At 42.4% G+C, this 17,558-nt stretch overlaps 1 protein-coding gene across 1 annotated transcript in view; it reads right to left on the bottom strand.

Moving 5' to 3' along the window:
- Window positions 1–413: 413 nt before the first annotated feature.
- Window positions 414–17,558, bottom strand: part of NEU1 (neuraminidase 1) — a 34,013-nt gene continuing 16,868 nt past the window's right edge. Inside the window, exons 3-6 of the mRNA XM_070737655.1 lie at window positions 15,440–15,702; window positions 11,814–11,999; window positions 6,332–6,551; window positions 414–3,343 (exon numbers count right to left, since the gene is read on the bottom strand). Of these exons, the coding sequence (XP_070593756.1) occupies window positions 3,123–3,343; window positions 6,332–6,551; window positions 11,814–11,999; window positions 15,440–15,702 (890 nt within the window). The 3' untranslated portion in view covers window positions 414–3,122. The remainder of the gene's footprint in view (window positions 3,344–6,331; window positions 6,552–11,813; window positions 12,000–15,439; window positions 15,703–17,558) is intronic.

Below are 17,558 nucleotides of genomic sequence, written 5' to 3'. Positions count from 1 at the left end.
TCCTTAAGAAATAGGACAAGCAACATAACCTCTCTTCGGTCTGATGGGTCAAGTATAATTGGGAAAAGATGGCTTCCCAAATAAATGGTTAGGGCTTTAAAGATGACAACTAGCACCTTGGAGACAAATCCGCAGCCAATATAGTGCCCTCAAAAGTGGTGACACATGTGCAAATTTAGGCCACTGCATTTTGAACCAGGTGAAGCTTCTGAAATCTGGATACTTTTCAAGTGCCATTTCCAACAAATGGTTGTCCAATCTCTTCTTAAAAACTTCCAGTGTTGGAGCATTCACGACTTCTGGCACCACGTTGTTCCACTGATTAATTGTTCTAACTGTCAGGAAATTTCTTCTCAGTTCTAGGTTGCTTCTCTGAATTAATTTCCACCCAAATGGGAATGATGCACTCACACTTTTAAAAACACACTTTATTTTTTAATTAGCTATTTTAAACAGAGTATTAAAAACTAACAAGAACTAATTTAAAGGAAAAGGGGAAAAGAACAGAGAACAATCCAAAAGTAAAGAAAGAAAAGATAAGTAGGTTTCCAATTTTCTTTACGATTATTATAACACATTATTATAACATAATAATTATAACACAAAATTACCTCATACTTACTTTTTTCTATTATCCATCTTTCCTAATCAAACAAATCATAAGGAATGTTCACCCCCTCAATTTCACCAAAAAGTCTGTCAGGGCCTCCCAGTCAGCAATTAAAATATTGTAGTTTTAAAAAATAAATACTAAGCCTTTTAATTAATTTCTCCAAAGGCGTGGGGAAGTTTATACACAAAATATATACAATAGAAGTTATGGCTCAAGAGAGCTGAAATGTGAGATAAACGTCTGCTTATTTAACAAAAGGAATCACATTTCATTAATTTCATTCACCTTTTATTTACATATTTAGTAATCTTCCAGGAACTGAAGAGAGTTTACTTCCAACATCTGGATAAAGGCACTCCTCATAAAAATCAAAATTGAAAAGGCAAGCTACATAAACAAATCAAAATAAATAAATAAAATTGCTATGGTAGAAATAATGGTTCTTTCCCCTCTCCTTTTTGAGTTTTCCTTCCTTAAGACACTTTATTATGTGTTGTAGTTTCTTCAGAGGACATTTTGGAAGGATTTGCTCTTATTGGCTGTGGCCGAAGCTCTCCTAAGATGTGGTGGTGTAAAAATCTGAGCCCATAAATTACTAAATAAAAGTTAGTACGCCTGGATCAAGCTATCCCCACCCTGTAATTTGTTCATCTTCAAAATGGGCGGAAGAGGCCTTATTGGAGTTATCAACTACTAAAGCTTTATTCCATGACGCTTCTGACGAGTGCGTGTACAATCTATAGCGTACATCATGTCCTTGAGCTCAGATCTCTTTTTTCCCAGAATCAGCTTCGTGACACCAATTATGTTACCTGAGTGTTGCCTGGAGCTCAAGGTGAGCTTTGTAGCTTTATTAGCTGCATCCACTCTTGTATGGTTGGTTCTGGTGTCAGGAATTACTGGCTTAATCTTCTTTTAAATGATGAAAAGAATTTGGAGATTGGAAACAAGCTGGCCACCCACCAGGGTATTAGAATTGCTTGACTAATTATCTGCTACCTAGTTGTTTTCAGCTCCTAACACCCACATCAAAAAAGACGATGCTTTATAATCAATCAGTTAAAAAATGTTGAAAATAAAATGACTATCACACTAATAATTTTTTTAAAAATCAATTTCCCAAAACTTGGCCCCTCAAACAAGATTGCATATTAAAGGAAAGGCAAAAAAAATTATTCTCTGGAGGGCTAAACGGATTCACACAGTCACAATATGGACTTTATAGAGGACATTAAATAGAGGCCTACGTTCTAAAAATTGACTCACAAAGGGATGCATCAATGAAAAGAAGCAAAATGTGTGCAGATTATCCTCTATTCCAACTTTATGGAGTAAAGAAATACAGTACATCCATGAAGATTAATCATTAAAATATAAACCAGGGTGAGCACTCTGACTGGTTACAGCAGCATTTCTCAAGTTTAACACCTTTGGCAAACATTTTAGAGTAAAAATGGCCTACAAACCACCCAAAATCCATCTTTAAAATACAGGCCGCCATTTTGCTGATCTTGAGGTACTGGAGGAGTAAAAACTAAGGGGCGGAGTTTTTTTGGAGGGGGTGGGCTCAAAGAACCCATGGATTTTGCACTCTTGCAATCCATCAGCAGAGAAATAGCAGATGCAGAGAAGTCATTTCAGCAAAGAATATTTTTTACAACCCAGAACTGAAGAAGCTTCTTGCCAGGAAAAACAAAGTCCAATTATTGCCTCTTGACAAAGCACCTTTGGGACAACCATGACCTGGATGACTGAGAACCCCTATAAATATTTTTACCTCAAAACTGTCCCCTGCTTATTCCCCCCCCCCCCGCTTTTGTGCTTTAAAAATTGATGTTCCAATGTTTTTATAAGCCGTACAGGCAACTTGTCCCATCAGAAAAATGGGGAAATGGGTTTTAAATACATTGTTTGGAAATCACGGATGTTGGCAACGCAGAAGAAAAATGGGTGTACTTTCCCACACACACCGCTTGTGAACTCTCATGTGCATCAACGTAGGTTTTTGGGGTCCAGCAAGTGACGCCTTCTGCCCTTGATTCCATTTTATTGTTCAGAAAGTCAGTTGAAAGTGCATAAATTTATTCTTCAGAAATCTGACCGAGTCTGCCTTTGTGTTTCGTTCCAGGGATCTGCCCATCCCTACCTGATCTACCCACAATTTCTATAAATCTGTACACACTCATAAATGTGAGGAAAAACACAGGAAAACAGATTCAACCTCAGAAAGTCAGAAAGAAATAATAAGAGAGTTTTGGAGGTGGTGGGTTTGCCCAATTGGGCAGGCACAAAGAAATGCAGGCCATGAACAGAAAATAAATATGTGGTCCTCTTTAGCCAACCCAACTTCTGCTGGAACATGCCCAAGCTCTCTACCCATGTCCTTCAATTACATTCTTTAGATCCTCAAAACACCAGTTTGTTTGGTTTCTCCCCAGTCCAAGCATACATTTTTCTTTCCCTACCATGGCAAACTTTGTGAATGTTTAAGATGCTCAAGAAAGGAGCGTCAGAGTTGCCCGTTGAGGCTAATTTTGGCCACAGAGATACTTTCTGTATATTCGACCTCGCCCTTCTCGTAAATGACAAAGAGGCAGTTGTCGTCCCATGGATAATTTCCCTCCAAGGTGGTCATGGAGGAATAGCCACTGGAACCTCTCCAGATCAGCAAGGGTTCTTTCCACCAAGAAGACCCGTTGGTGAAACTCCAGCGCAACGTCAGGTTGACCCCTGCAATGGAAAAGAAAAAAAAAATTCAGTGTCCAGCTTATAAATTGGTTACGTCAAACAGTCACTAAATACATGGTTGTAAATTGAGGACCACTTATATCTCTTAAACTTGCAAATGTTCAGAAATGTTGGACTTCAACTCCCAGAATTCCCCAGCCAGCAGGCTGGGAGTTAAAAGTTTGTATATCTTAAAAGTTTCCAAAGTTGAGAAACACCGCTTTAGAAATATTTGCACATTTTTAACAGGGTGTCACTCTTTTGAAGACAGAATGACCATATTCTGGATATTCTCCACAGAGGGGGAGGAATATGACACCACCTATTTCCTGTTTACAACACAATCCTTTCAACAGTTCCAAGAAGGTTACACACTCATTTGTGCTATTCAGATGACCCTGAGCATGCCTTAATTTCTTGGTGATCAAGGTAATCTAATGCAGAAAATCCTAGGCGACACATAGCTGGCTGGCTAGTTAAATCTGCTGTTTTAAGATTGGAAAAACCATTAAAAAAAAAGACTTTATTAAATATATACATTAAAACAGATAACAAAAGACAACAAAATAACAATATATACACAACATACACATAGAAAAAAGAATAAAGCATCTTGCTTTATACATGGAATATTTGGTATCATTGCTTAGTGTCTGCACCACCTAAAAAGTGGTGTGATTGGTTTGCAGCTTATACATAATATGAAAAGGAATATCTTCCTTTTAATAATTATTACATATATATTACATATACATAGAGACAACCTTTTGGTTTGGAAAAACCATTTTTAACTGCTGCAGACTGTGCTGTATTTAATGCAGCAGAGTCTAAATTAAATGTTATAAATAATATCACCCAGACAGATTTCACACTACCTGTATGTACATATACATATGTATAAGAATGTTACAATTAGTGATTATTAACCTTTATTAGGGGTGGGTTCTAACATATCTTGCTGTCAGTTCGCTTTTTCCTGCGCTGCGTGGCTGTGCAAAAAAACCCCAACCCTCCCCCCAAAGGGCCCCCCCCAAGATATTGACGAATGCACAGTGGCGGAGATTTGGCTTCTGAGCATGTGCAGAAGGAAAAAACCCAGGAAAAAAGTGAGCCGGGGTGGCACAGCAGGTAGAGTGCTGTACTGCAGGCCACTGAAGCTGACTGTAGATCTGAAGGTCAGCGGTTCAAATCTCATCACCGGCTCAAGGTTGACTCAGCCTTCCATCCTTCCGAGGTGGGTACAATGAGGACCCAGATTGTGGGGGCAATATACTGGCTCTGTTAAAAAGTGCTATTGCTAACATGTTGTAAGCCGCCCTGAGTTTAAGAAGAAGGGCGGCATAAAAATCGAATAAATAAATAAATAAACAAACAAACAAATAAATAAATAAATAAATAAATCCCTCCCCATTTAAAAAAAAAAGATGGCAGAACTCACGGACCGGCACTGACCAATCTGGTTCCATGATGTCATTGTGACATCATCAGTGGTTTGCTACCGGTTCGGGCAAATTGGTCCAAACCATGAGGAAACCAACTCTGACCTTTATACAGTAATGATCTTCACCTGGTTCTAAGGTTTAATGGGGAAATTTAACAGAATTAACAGAAGGTTATGCAAAGTGCACAATGAAAAGAAGTACCACAGATACAAAAATGTCTTGTGTCAATTGCAGCTCTTTCATCGTGTGTAGGGAGAGGAAAACGACTGGTTAAGTCACAGAGTCGGCCTTCTCCAGGTCCTGTCAACTAGACAATGTTGCTTGGCGGGGCCTAGGGGAAGAGCCTTCTCTGTGGGGGCCCCAGCCCTCTGGAATCAGCTCCCCCTGGAGATTCACTGCCCCCACCCTCCTCACCTTCCGTAAGACTCTTAAGACTCATATATGTCGCCAGGCTTGGGGCGATTAGACCCTAGGCCCCTGGCCAACAAATGTTATTGTTTGAATGGGTCTGATTAATTTTTAATATAAACAATTTTAGTGTAGTTTATTTAATTTTACTTAATTGGATTTAGTGTGTTGTATTTTATTGTTCTTTTTTATATGTTGTAAGCTGCCTCAAGTCCTTGGAGAGGGGCTGCATATAAATCCAACAAAGAAAGAAAGAAGGAAGGAAGGAAGGAAGGAAGGAAGGAAGGAAGGAAGAAAGAAAGAAAGAAAGAAAGAAAGAAAGAAAGAAAGAAAGAAAGAAAGAAAGAAAGAAAGAAAGAAAGAAAGAAAGAAAGATCCCCTTATATAGAGCGCTGGTGAGAACACATTTGGAATACTGTGTTCAGTTCTGGAGACCTCACCTACAAAAAGATATTGACAAAATTGAACGGGTCCAAAGACGGGCTACAAAAATGGTGGAAGGTCTTAAGCATAAAACGTATCAGGAAAGACTTAATGAACTCAATCTGTATAGTCTGGAGGACAGAAGGAAAAGGGGGGACATGATCGAAACATTTAAATATGTTAAAGGGTTAAATAAGGTCCAGGGGGGAAGTGTTTTTAATAGGAAAGTGAACCCAAGAACAAGGGGACACAATCTGAAGTTAGTTGGGGGAAAGATCAAAAGCAACGTGAGAAAATATTATTTCACTGAAAGAGTAGTAGATCTTTGGAACAAACTTCCAGCAGATGTGGTTGGTAAATCTACAGTAACTGAATTTAAACATGACTGGGATAAACATATATCCATTGTAAGATAAAATACAGGAAATAGTATAAGGGCAGACTAGATGGACCATGAGGTCTTTTTTTGCCGTCAGTCTTCTATGTTGCTATGTTTCGAAAGAAAGAAAGAAAGAAAGAATGAAAGAAAGAAAGAAGGAAAGAAAAAAGAAAGAGAATTAAAAAACCATTTCCCATCCCCGGCAAATTGAGTGAATTTTGTCAATTGTGGCCTAATATACCAAGGTTAAGCAAACGGTAGCATTGTGCAATTTGTACGCCCAGGTACAAATATATAAACACAGAGAAAAATCCCAATCTTTTGATTATTTTTACTCACGCAGCTGTTGATGGGCTGGATTGGTGAAGAAAACCAGGCCGGATTTAACAAGAGCTCCTGCAGCCACTGCGGGATCCACTAAACCCTCATCAAATCTCACGTTCTCCAACGGAAGGGTATCGCAACCGTCGTAACTGCGGACCACGATGCGACATCGGCAGTGATAGAAATTCTCGTTCCGGGCGTTCACCACCACGGAGCCATCTGGCAGCTCATAGGGCTGTTCGAAAAGGAGACCGATGAGAAGCTGAGAAGATTTGGGATAAGCAATCACATTCTTCCTTTTCCTCTGTGTTTGGGTAGGACCTCACACTTTCTATTGCTGTGGCTTGTGAGCCACAACGACTAGGTTCACAAACTCACATAATTTACCTATCGGTTCACCCAGCACCACCAAAAATGTGACGCCTCATCCATGCATGTGCAGAACCTTCTTCCAAACATGCACTTTGCTTGCACGCATGGATTGAAAACATGGCAGTGCTCCAAGACTGCCCTCGGTGTCAGTGCTGGTTAGTTGAGCCGTTGTTTAGTGCAGTGTTTCCCAACCTTGGCAACTTGAAGATATCTGGACTTCAGCTCCCAGAATTCCCCAGCCAGCATTCGCTGGCTGGGGAATTCTGGGAGTTGAAGTCCAAATATCTTCAAGTTGCCAAGGTTGGGAAACACTGGTTTAGTGCAGCTGAGGCGTGGGAGAGGGAACCACGGGGGCGGGGCCAGCGGAGGGCTGCCTATCGCTGCCGCTCCGGCTGTGGTCCCAGTGGCGGGTGCAATATTCAGCTTCCTGCATACATGCAGATGCCAAATTTCACATGGGGGCATACACGCGCACGCCGGACACACACATCCTCGATTTTACTACCACTCTATATAGTGGCCTGCACCGGCAGCAGCACATCATTGAGCAGGGCCAATCAGAGATGACATTTGTCTGTTCTCTGAACTGCGAACCAGTTCAGCCCGAACCAGTCCAAAGTGGCTGAATAATGTGAGAAAATATTATTTTACTGAAAGAGTAGTAGATGCTTGGAACAAACTTCCAGCAGACGTAGTCGGTAAATCCACAGGAACTGAATTTAAACATGACTGGGATAAACATATATCCATCCTAAGATAAAATACAAGAAATAGTATAAGGGCAGACTAGATGGAAAGTGAGGTCTTTTTCTGCCGTCAATCTTCTCTGTTTCTATGAATACCGCGGCTGCTAAGCCATATATAGCATGGTTTTTAAAGCAAAACCTTTACTCTACAGAACACACGAGCCTGCGGATGAAATTAAAATCATTTGGGATATACACTAATATTCTTTTTTCCCCTCATTTGGGTTAAGATCTCACACTCCAATTTGCTTCAGCCATCAAGGTTTATGCCACAGAGAGAAACAAACCTTAAGTGTCATTTAATTGTAAGCTGCCTAGAGTCGGCTTTGACAAGACAACTGTGGCAAGAAAGGTCCTAAAACAGGGCAAAACTCAACAACTGTCTCCTTTATCAATAGAAATCTTGGACTCTTGTGTCAAAGACTAGCTATAATATTAGAAACATAGAAACATAGAAGTCTGATGGCAGAAAAAGACCTCATGGTCCATCTAGTCTGCCCTTATATTATTTTTTGTATTTTATCTTAGGATGGATATATGTTTATCCCAGGCATGTTTAAATTCAGTTACTGTGGATTTATCTACCACGTCTGCTGGAAGTTTGTTCCAAGGATCTACTACTCTTTCTGTAAAATAATATTTTCTCATGTTGCTTTTGATCTTTCCCCCAACTAACTAGTTAGTTAGTTCATTAGCCGAGTCCACCTCACCGGAGCCTCATAGACAGAGCCATTCAGAGAAAGAAGAGACTTGATGTTAAAATAGCTGAGTCATCACATCAAAACACAGGAGTGTAAAATGCACTCCTCAGTTTGGCCCAAGCCCCTAGAACAGTGATGGCGAACCTATGGTACAGGTGCCACAGGTGACACGCAGAGCTATATCTGCTGGCACGCGAGCCATTACCCTAGCTCAGCTCCAATGTGCATGTGTATGCCAGCCAGCTGATTTTTGGCTCACACAGAGGCTCTGGGAGGGTGTTTTTGGCTTCGAGAGAGCCTCCAGGGGGATGGGGGAGGTCATTTTTACCCTCTCCTGGCTCTAGGGAAGCCTTTGGAACCTGGGTAGGGTGAAACACGAGCCTACTGGGCCCACCAGAAGTTGGGAAAGAGGTCATTTCTGGCCTCCAGAAGGCCTCTGGGGGTGGTGGTGCAAGAAGCTGTTTTTGCCCTCCCCGGGCATTGAATTATGAGTGTGGGCACTCGCGCATGCACAATAGAACGCGCCCATTATTATTATTATTTATTATTATTATTATTTATTGGATTTGTATGCCGCCCCTATCCGCAGACTCGGGGCGGCTAACAACAATGATAAAAAGCAACATGTAACAATCCAATTTAATAAAACAACTAAAAACCCTTATTATAAAAACCAAACATACACACAAACATACCATACATAACTTGTAATGGCCTAGGGGAAGGAATATCCTAACTCCCCCGTGCCTGGCGACAAAGGTGGGTCTTGAGTAATTTGCGAAAGACAAGGAGGGTGGGGGCCGTTCTAGTCTCCGGGGGGAGTTGATTCCAGAGGGCCGGGGCCGCCACAGAGAAGGCTCTTCCCCTGGGGTCCGCCAAACGACATTGTTTGATCGACGGGACCCGGAGAAGGCCAACTCTGTGGGACCTTATCGGCCGCTGGGATTCGTGCGGTAGAAGGCGGTTCCGGATGTATTCTGGCCCAATGCCATGTAGGGCTTTAAAGGTCATTACCTACACTTTGAATTGTGACCGGAAACCGATTGGCAGCCAGTGCAGGCCGCGGAGTGTTGCAGAAACGTGGGCAAATCTAGGAAGCCCCACGATGGCTCTCGCGGCCGCATTCTGCAGTTTCCGAACACTTTTCAAAGGTAGCCCCATGTAGAGAGCGTTGCAGTAATCGAACCTCGAGGTGATGAGGGCATGAGTGACTGTGAGCAATGACTCCCTGTCCAAGTAGGGCCGCAACTGGTGCACCAGGCGAACCTGGGCGAACCCGCCCATACTCTTTTGGCACCCGCAGAATAAAAGGTTCGCCATAATTGCCCTAGAAATAGTCTGCCAATGTACAGTATAAGGATTCTCTTACATCAATGGTTTTAGATACAGAGACATTTGTTTGGGCTTTCATCATTACTGACTACCATATTTTTCAGAGTACAAGACGCACCTTTCCTCTTCCTAAAAGAGGTTGAAAATTTGGGTGTGTCTTATACTCCGAATGTGGCTTTTTAAAGCTTTTTCCCCCCAGCCATAACAAAATGCTAATTTATTATTTATTTATTTATTATTTAGATTTGTATGCCGCCCCTCTCCGCAGACTCGGGGCGGCTCACAACAAAGTGAAACAGTTTACAACAAATCTAAATTACAGTTTAAAAATATTTAAAAAACCCCATTTTCTAAACAAACATACATACAGACATACCATTCATAAATTGTATATGCCCGGGGGAGATGTCTCAGTTCCCCCATGCCTGACGACAAAGGTGGGTCTTAAGGAGCTTACGAAAGGCAAGGAGAGTAGAGGCAGTTCTAATCTCCGGCGGGAGTTGGTTTCAGAGGGTCGGGGCCGCCACAGAGAAGGCTCTTCCCCTGGGGCCCGCCAACCGACATTGTTTAGTTGACGGGACCTGGAGAAGGCCCACTCTGTGGGACCTAATTATTCTCTGGGATTCGTGCAGCAGCAGGCGGTCTCGGAGATATTCTGGTCCAGTGTCATGAAGGGCTTTAAAGGTCATAACCAACACTTTGAATTGTGACCGGAAATTATCTTCCCAGCTTGCAGGCTTGTTTTCATTGCTGCTTCGAAACTTTTTTCCCAGCCCTAAATCTTTGCAGGCTTGTTTTCATTACTGCTCTCTCAGAAAAAGATTTCCCCCCCCCCCCCAGCTCTAACCAGGGCATAAAATGACATGCTGAAGCTGACCAGACAAAGGACTCTAGCCAGATGAATACCTGGTAGGCAGATTCCCCCCCCCATTTTCCTCCCCCCAAAATAAGCTGCATCTTATACTCCGGTGTGTATTACACTCTGAAAAATACGATACATATTCGCACAACAATAAAATAGCATTCGTGAAATTCCTGCAATGCCTGTTTCTTGACTGGCCCTACCTCAAAGAACTGAATACAATCCTGAAAACTTGCCCCAGGTCATTTTGCGTCCCTTATTATAGCAAACAAAATTAAGATAGGGTTTTCTTTCTCACGATCTCCTTCAGCTTTGCGCAGTTTGTTTTTCAAATTGTGCCAATATCTGAAGGCTGTTAGGGTCTGGATGAGTGTTAAGAGGCTCAGGCTCAATCCCGACAAGACGGAGTGGCTGTGGGTTCTGCCTCCCAAGGACGCTTCCATCTGTCCATCCATTACTCGGGGGGGGGGGGACTTTTGACCCCTTCGGAGAGGGTCCGCAACTTGGTCATCCTCCTCGATCCACAGCTTACTTTGGACCATCATGTTTCAGCTGTGGCGAGGGGGGCATTTGCCCAAATTCACCTGGTGCACCTGTTATGGCCCTATTTGGACAGGGAGTCTCTACTCACAGTCGCTCATGCCCTCATCACCTCGAGATTTGACTACTGCAATGCTCTCTCCATGTGGCTACCTTTGAAGAATGTTTGGAAACTTCAAATTGTGCAACATGCAGCCATGAGAGCAGTCATGGGTCTTTCCCTACATGCCCATATTTTTCCAACACTCTTTGGACTGCATTGGTTGCTGATTGGTTTCCGGACACAATTCAAAGTGTTGATAATGACCTATAAAGCCCTACATGGCATCAGGCCTGATTACTTGTGGGGCTGCCTTCTGCCGTTTGAATCTCAGCGACGGGTTAGGTCCCACAGAGTTGGCCTTCTCCAGGTCCCACCAACCAGACAATGTTGCTTGGCAGGACCAAGGGGAAGGGCCTTCTCTTTGGGGGACCTGGACCTCTGGAATCAGCTCCCTCCAGAAATTCACACTGCGCTCACCCTCCTCGCCTTCCATAAGAGTCTTAAAACTCACCTATGTCGCCAGGCTTGGGGCAATTAGATCTTGGCCGCCTGGCCGTTGAATGTTATGTATGGCTGAGGTCTGAATGCGTACAATTAATTTTTAAAATATTGGGGATTTTAGGTTAATTATCTAGTTTAATTAATTGGATTTGCCATTTAATTTTATTGTTTTTTATTAAATGCTGTAAGCTACCCCAGGCAGCATATAAATCCAATGAATGAATGAATAAATAAATAAATTCCTCTTTAACAGGTTACTCAGTGGTTCTCTCATATTTTGCCCAAATTAAGTTTAAATGTCCACCATCTTCAAGTGACGTTCTAAACCATTGACTTCTATGATTCTTTCTAAGACGTAAAACTCAATAGTCAAGATGTGACCTTCGCATTTAGTACTGACCTGGCATTCATCAGGATTAAAGTCACTGTAATTCTTCCGCAGTCCATAAGGGATCCCATGCAGGGGTTGTCTCCCGTAATACCAGGTCATGCCGTGGTCATCACTGAGGAGGCAGGAGATCCCGTCCAGCTCTAAAGTCCCATGACCACAAACAATCAAGCGTCCTTTCTTGGGCTCCTGGCGTTTCTGCAAACCAGGACAGATTGGTTAGTGTGATGGAATATAGTAAGCTGGGAGAGAGAGGAATAACATACAGTCCAGACGTGTTGCGTGAGTGGTGAAGAAAGCAACTCTCTAATTGAGAGAGCCGTGGTGGCGCAGTGGGTAGAGTGCAGTACTTGCCAGGCCACTAAAGCTGACTACTAGATCTGCAGGTCAGCGGTTCAAATCTCATCACCGGCTCAAGGTTGACTCAGCCTTCCATCCTCCCGCGGTGAGTAAAATGAGGACCCGGATGCTATTGCTAAAATGTTGTAAGCCGCCCTGAGTCTAAGGAGAAGGGCGGCATAAAAAAAAATTGAATAAATAAATAATTCTCGGGTATAAACAACCAGATCCATACATGTGGGAACGCGGGAACTAGTGTCTTGGAATGTGCGTGCGAAAAGCATAGACCTTGAGCATGACACGTATGATGACCCAGTTTCTCTAGCAACATTTTCCTTTCCAGCACTCTTATCTTGCCTTCTTTGCTGCTAGCCTAAGAAAAGTGCAACATTATATATCTTGCTTTCTTTTTCTCATGAATCAGCACTTTGAAATGTAGCACAAGTTGTGTGATTTTTATTGGTTATATTTTGTACGCTTAATACGTTATGAGTTCGAATTGGTATAACAGACCCATGTGAAATGTAGCATCATAGAAGCCTGCCTTTCTTTCTTTGCTTTCAAAAGAAGGGTCATCCTGGATTTAATCTGGGTTGCCTCACCAAATAGAAAATCCAGGTTGTCTCACCAAAGAGAAAAAGTTGTTTTCAAGTTTCTTGTCCGAGGTTTTTTCTCTCAATTGGATTTGTGAGTAACCTGCAGTCAGTTGCCAGCTGCGAACCCCCATACACACACACAAAGAGTTCAATTTAAACATGTTAAAGGGTTAAATAAGGTTCAGGAGGGAAGTGTTTTTAATAGGAAAGTGAACACAAGAACAAGGGGACACAATCTGAAGTTAGTTGGGGGAAAGATCAAAAGCAACATGAGAAAATATTATTTTACTGAAAGAGTAGTAGATCCTTGGAACAAACTTCCAGCAGACGTGGTTGGTAAATCCACAGTCACTGAATTTAAACATGGCCGGGATAAACATATATCCATCCTAAGATAAAATACAGAAAATAGTGTATAAGGGCAGACTAGATGGAACATGAGGTCTTTTTCTGCCGCCAGTCTTCTATGTTTCTATGTCTCAATTAGCTACTTTGTTGATTATCCCTATAACCCAGGAATCTTCTCTGGATAAGGTTCGACGGCATTCAATGGGAGAGTTGGACCTTTTCCATGTGTGCCTATGTAGAGATTCCAGACTAATTCCCCACTTGATTCCTCCCACTGGTTTAGACAGTCTCTCTCCGACATTAATATTCTCAGAGCGAATGCTTGATGCACAGTAGATAGCAGAGTGCTTCACTTTGGCAAGATTCTGTCTATAAGCGTGGAACAATAAAGAATTTGGCTTGGAAGCAATACTGCGTGTCTTCTCCGGTTGACAGCTAGCAATGTGAGCACTTAATTGCCGTTTCTTTCAATGTTGGACTGTACTGCTTTTCTCCTCCATCTCTTTCTCAAAAGAAAAAGAGAGAGTGGACTTCATTCTCCCATGAAAAAGCTGCCTTTGCTTAGGATTGGATGCCTGTGCCTGTATTTTATATGTGGAGATTTCTGTGGATTTTGATATCCTCACATCCACAATTCTTATGTGGGTCTTTTTCTCCTCCTACAATTAAAACTGGGTTATTTGTGACTGTATTAATGATTAACTCTGAGTCTTCTTGGAATATGATTAAACATATTCTGGATACAGCTGGATAGTTTTCTATCAGGTATAATGGAGCACTTCAGCAGTCCACAACTTTTCCAGTTTGGTGGCCCAGCTGGGGGGGTGTTGTAATCATAGGTTCTTAGGCACTGAGCATTGGGATAGAATATTGCTGAAGGGTGATGTTTTAGCCAAATGGGTGCTGTAAAAACCTTATTCTTCCTCTATGGAAAGGCAGCAAAGTCCAGGCTGAGTAAGCAAGCTGCAGAATCCATGACCAGGTGGAAAATAATTAACTTGATATACAGCATTAAGATAAGGTATAGCTAACTTCCATACAAGGAAATATATGCCTTACTCTCATTCCTTTACTAATCACCAGTAAACACACAATCCAGGAAAAGGCAATGAATGGAGCTTCTATTAATTATCTATAGGGAAGTCACGAGGAGGTTGCCTTATACAGCGCATGAGTGAATGGTAGTTGGGGGATGGCTTAATGTATGTGGCGTTCGCGGATTGGTTATTCTGTACCACATGTCAGGAAAAGTGAAATACAATAAAAGGAGCGATCTTGATTCAATCGAGGTCGTCTCATTGAGAAAATTTTCTCCGTTGCTTCATTTTGATGTGGCAATTATAGAAACATAGAAACATAGAAGTCTGACGGCAGAAAAAGACCTCCTGGTCCATCTAGTGTGCCCTTATACTATTTTCTGTATTTTATCTTAGGATGGATCTATGTTTATCCCAGGCATGTTTAAATTCAGTTACTGTGGATTTATCTACCACGTCTGCTGGAAGTTTGTTCCAAGGATCTACTACTCTTTCAGTAAAATAATATTTTCTCATGTTGCTTTTGATCTTTCCCCCAACTAACTTCAGATTGTGTCCCCTTGTTCTTGTGTTCACTTTCCTATTAAAAACACTTCCCTCCTGGACCTTATTTAACCCTTTAATATATTTAAATGTTTCGATCATGTCCCCCCTTTTCCTTCTGTCCTCCAGACTATACAGATTGAGTTCATTAAGTCTTTGCTGATACGTTTTATGCTTAAGACCTTCCACCATTCTTGTAGCCCGTCTTTGGACCCGTTCAATTCTGTCAATATCTTTTTGTAGGTGAGGTCTCCAGAACTGAACACAGTATTCCAAATGTGGTCTCACCAGCATTCTATATAGCGGGATCATAATCTCCCTCTTCCTGCTTGTTATACCTCTAGCTATGCAGCCAAGCATCCTACTTGCTTTCCCTACCGCCTGACTGCACTGTTCACCCATTTTGAGACTGTCAGAATTATGGCATCCTGTTCCTTCCTAGAGGTCGGCCCACTGGGGAAGGGCAGTTTCCCTTCGGGGGAGGGGGAATAGAGGGGACATTCTTTCAGATGTTGTTAAGGGAGCCTTCCAATCCAGCAGAATTAGTTCATCTGCTCCTATTTGCTGACTTATTCACTTGGAAGGGGTAGCAGAAATTTGCTCTTTTGCAAAAATGGCATTTGATAAGGATCAATGGTACTGTTGATCGGAATGCTTGCTACAGGCTCTGTTCTGTTCCAGTCTCACATCATCATCATGATACATATAAAGAAAAAAGGTGAATAATTCAGCACAATCATTTGTACCACCTCTATGCTTGAGGTTGTAAGCTTACCTGGATGCCATAGCCCGGTCCAGGGGCAAACATGGTCGTGCCAATTTCCTTAGAGAGGTTCCGGGGAAGGCTCCACGTGACACCATCATCCAAGCTGCGAATTATCATGACGCTGGCCGTGGAGCACCCACGGTAGTGTGCACAGAGAGTATATATCAAGAACACCATGTCCTTTTCCCTATCTACCACCACAGCTCCAAGGTTGAGACCGTCTGTGAGGGAACCATCATCAACTATGAACGAAGTTGGGCTCCAGTTAGCACCTAGAAGAGCAGGCAGATCGTGGATTATAATTTTCCTCCTACCACCAGTACACACAGACTAGGTCAGGGGTGTCAAACATGCATCATCGTAGCAGCATCACGTGACGTATCGGGACTTTTTGCCTCCTTCGCTAAACCAGGTGTGCGTGTGGCCACCACGTGATGCATTGATGTACAGTGTTCCCTCGATTTTCATGGGTTCAAACTTCGCGAAATGACTATACCACGGTTTTTCAAAAATATTAATTAAAAAATACTTTGCGTTTTCCCCCCCTATACCATGGTTTTTCCCGCCCGATGACATCATACGTCATCGCCAAACTTTCGTCCACCTTTAATAAATCTTTCTTTTAATAAACTTTAATAAACAAACATAGTGAGTAATAATCTAAATGGTTGCTAAGGGAATGAGAAATTGCAGTTTAGGGGTTTAAAGTGTTAAGGGAAGGCTTGTGATACTGTTCAGAGCCAAAAATAGTGTATTTACTTCCGCATCTCTACTTTGCGGAAATTCGACTTTCGCGGGCGGTCTCGGAATGCATCCCCCGTGAAAATCGAGGCAACACTGTATTATTATGTATGTTTGGTTGATTGGATTGTTGTGGGCTTATAATAGGATTTAATTGTTTTTATTATTTTAATGTGTTTTAATATTAATACAGTGGTACCTCTACTTAAGAACTTAATTTGTTCCGTGACCAGGTTCTTAAGTAGAAAAGTTTGTAAGACGAAGCAATGTAAAAGCAAATAATGTAAAAGCAAATAATGCGTGTGATTGGGGAAACCACAGGGAGGGTGGAGGCCCTGTTTCCTCCCAGGAGATTCCTAGAGAGGCCCCAGGGAAGCTTCTCCCTGCCTTTTCCAGTTACAGTTTCGTAGGCTTGGGTTTGTAAGTGGAAAATGGTTCTTGAGAAGAGGCAAAAAAATCTTAAACACCTGGTTCTTATCTAGAAAAGTTTGTAAGTACAGGCTTTCTTAGGTAGAGGTACCAGTGTATTGACTTCTTCTATTATTGTATTATATTGTGTTTTTATATTGTTGTAAGTCACCCTGAGTCCCACGGGGTTGGGCGGCATAGAAGTCAAACAAACAAACAAACAAAACAAAAAACAAAAAAACAAAAAACAAACAATCTGGCCTGCAGGCCGCATGTTTGACAGGCTTGGGCTAGGCCAGTGACAGTGAATCTATGGCACGGGTGCCACAGGTGGCATGCGGAGCCATATCTGCTGGCATGTGAACTGTTGCCCTAGCTCAGCTCCAACATGCATGCGTATGCTTAGCCAGCTGATTTTTGGCTCGCAGAGACACTCTGGGAGGACACTTTTGGCTTCCAGAGAGCCTCTGGGGGAATGGGGGAGTGCGCTTTTACCCTCCCACTGGCTCCAGGGAAGCCTTTGGAGCCTGGGGAGGGTGAAACACGAGCCTATTGGGCCCACCAGAAATTGGGAAACAGGCCATTTCTGGCCTCCAGAGGGCCTCCGGGTAGTGGGGGAAGCTTTTCCCCCCCTCCCAACGCATTGAATTATGTATGTGGGCCCTCACACATGTGCGATAGCACACATCCATGCTCTTTGGGCACCCTAGGAAAAAAAGGTTTGCCATCACTGGGCTAGGCTGTTTGAGTTTAACACCAGCCTCCTCTTGAATTACTAGCAGGTTGCACTGCCCTGTCCGAGTTTTCAACAGAGATAATTTAAATTTATTTATTTATTTATTTATTGGATTTGTATGCCGCCCTTCTCTGCAGACTCGGGGCGGCTAACAATAATGGCAAAAAACAATACATAACAATCCAATTTAATAAGACAACTAAAAACCCTAATTATAAAAAACCAAACATACACACAAACATA

This window comes from Erythrolamprus reginae, chromosome 2, assembly GCF_031021105.1.
Source record: "Erythrolamprus reginae isolate rEryReg1 chromosome 2, rEryReg1.hap1, whole genome shotgun sequence".
NCBI classification, from domain to species: domain Eukaryota; kingdom Metazoa; phylum Chordata; class Lepidosauria; order Squamata; family Dipsadidae; genus Erythrolamprus; species Erythrolamprus reginae.
This window is presented reverse-complemented; position numbering and strand designations above follow the sequence as displayed.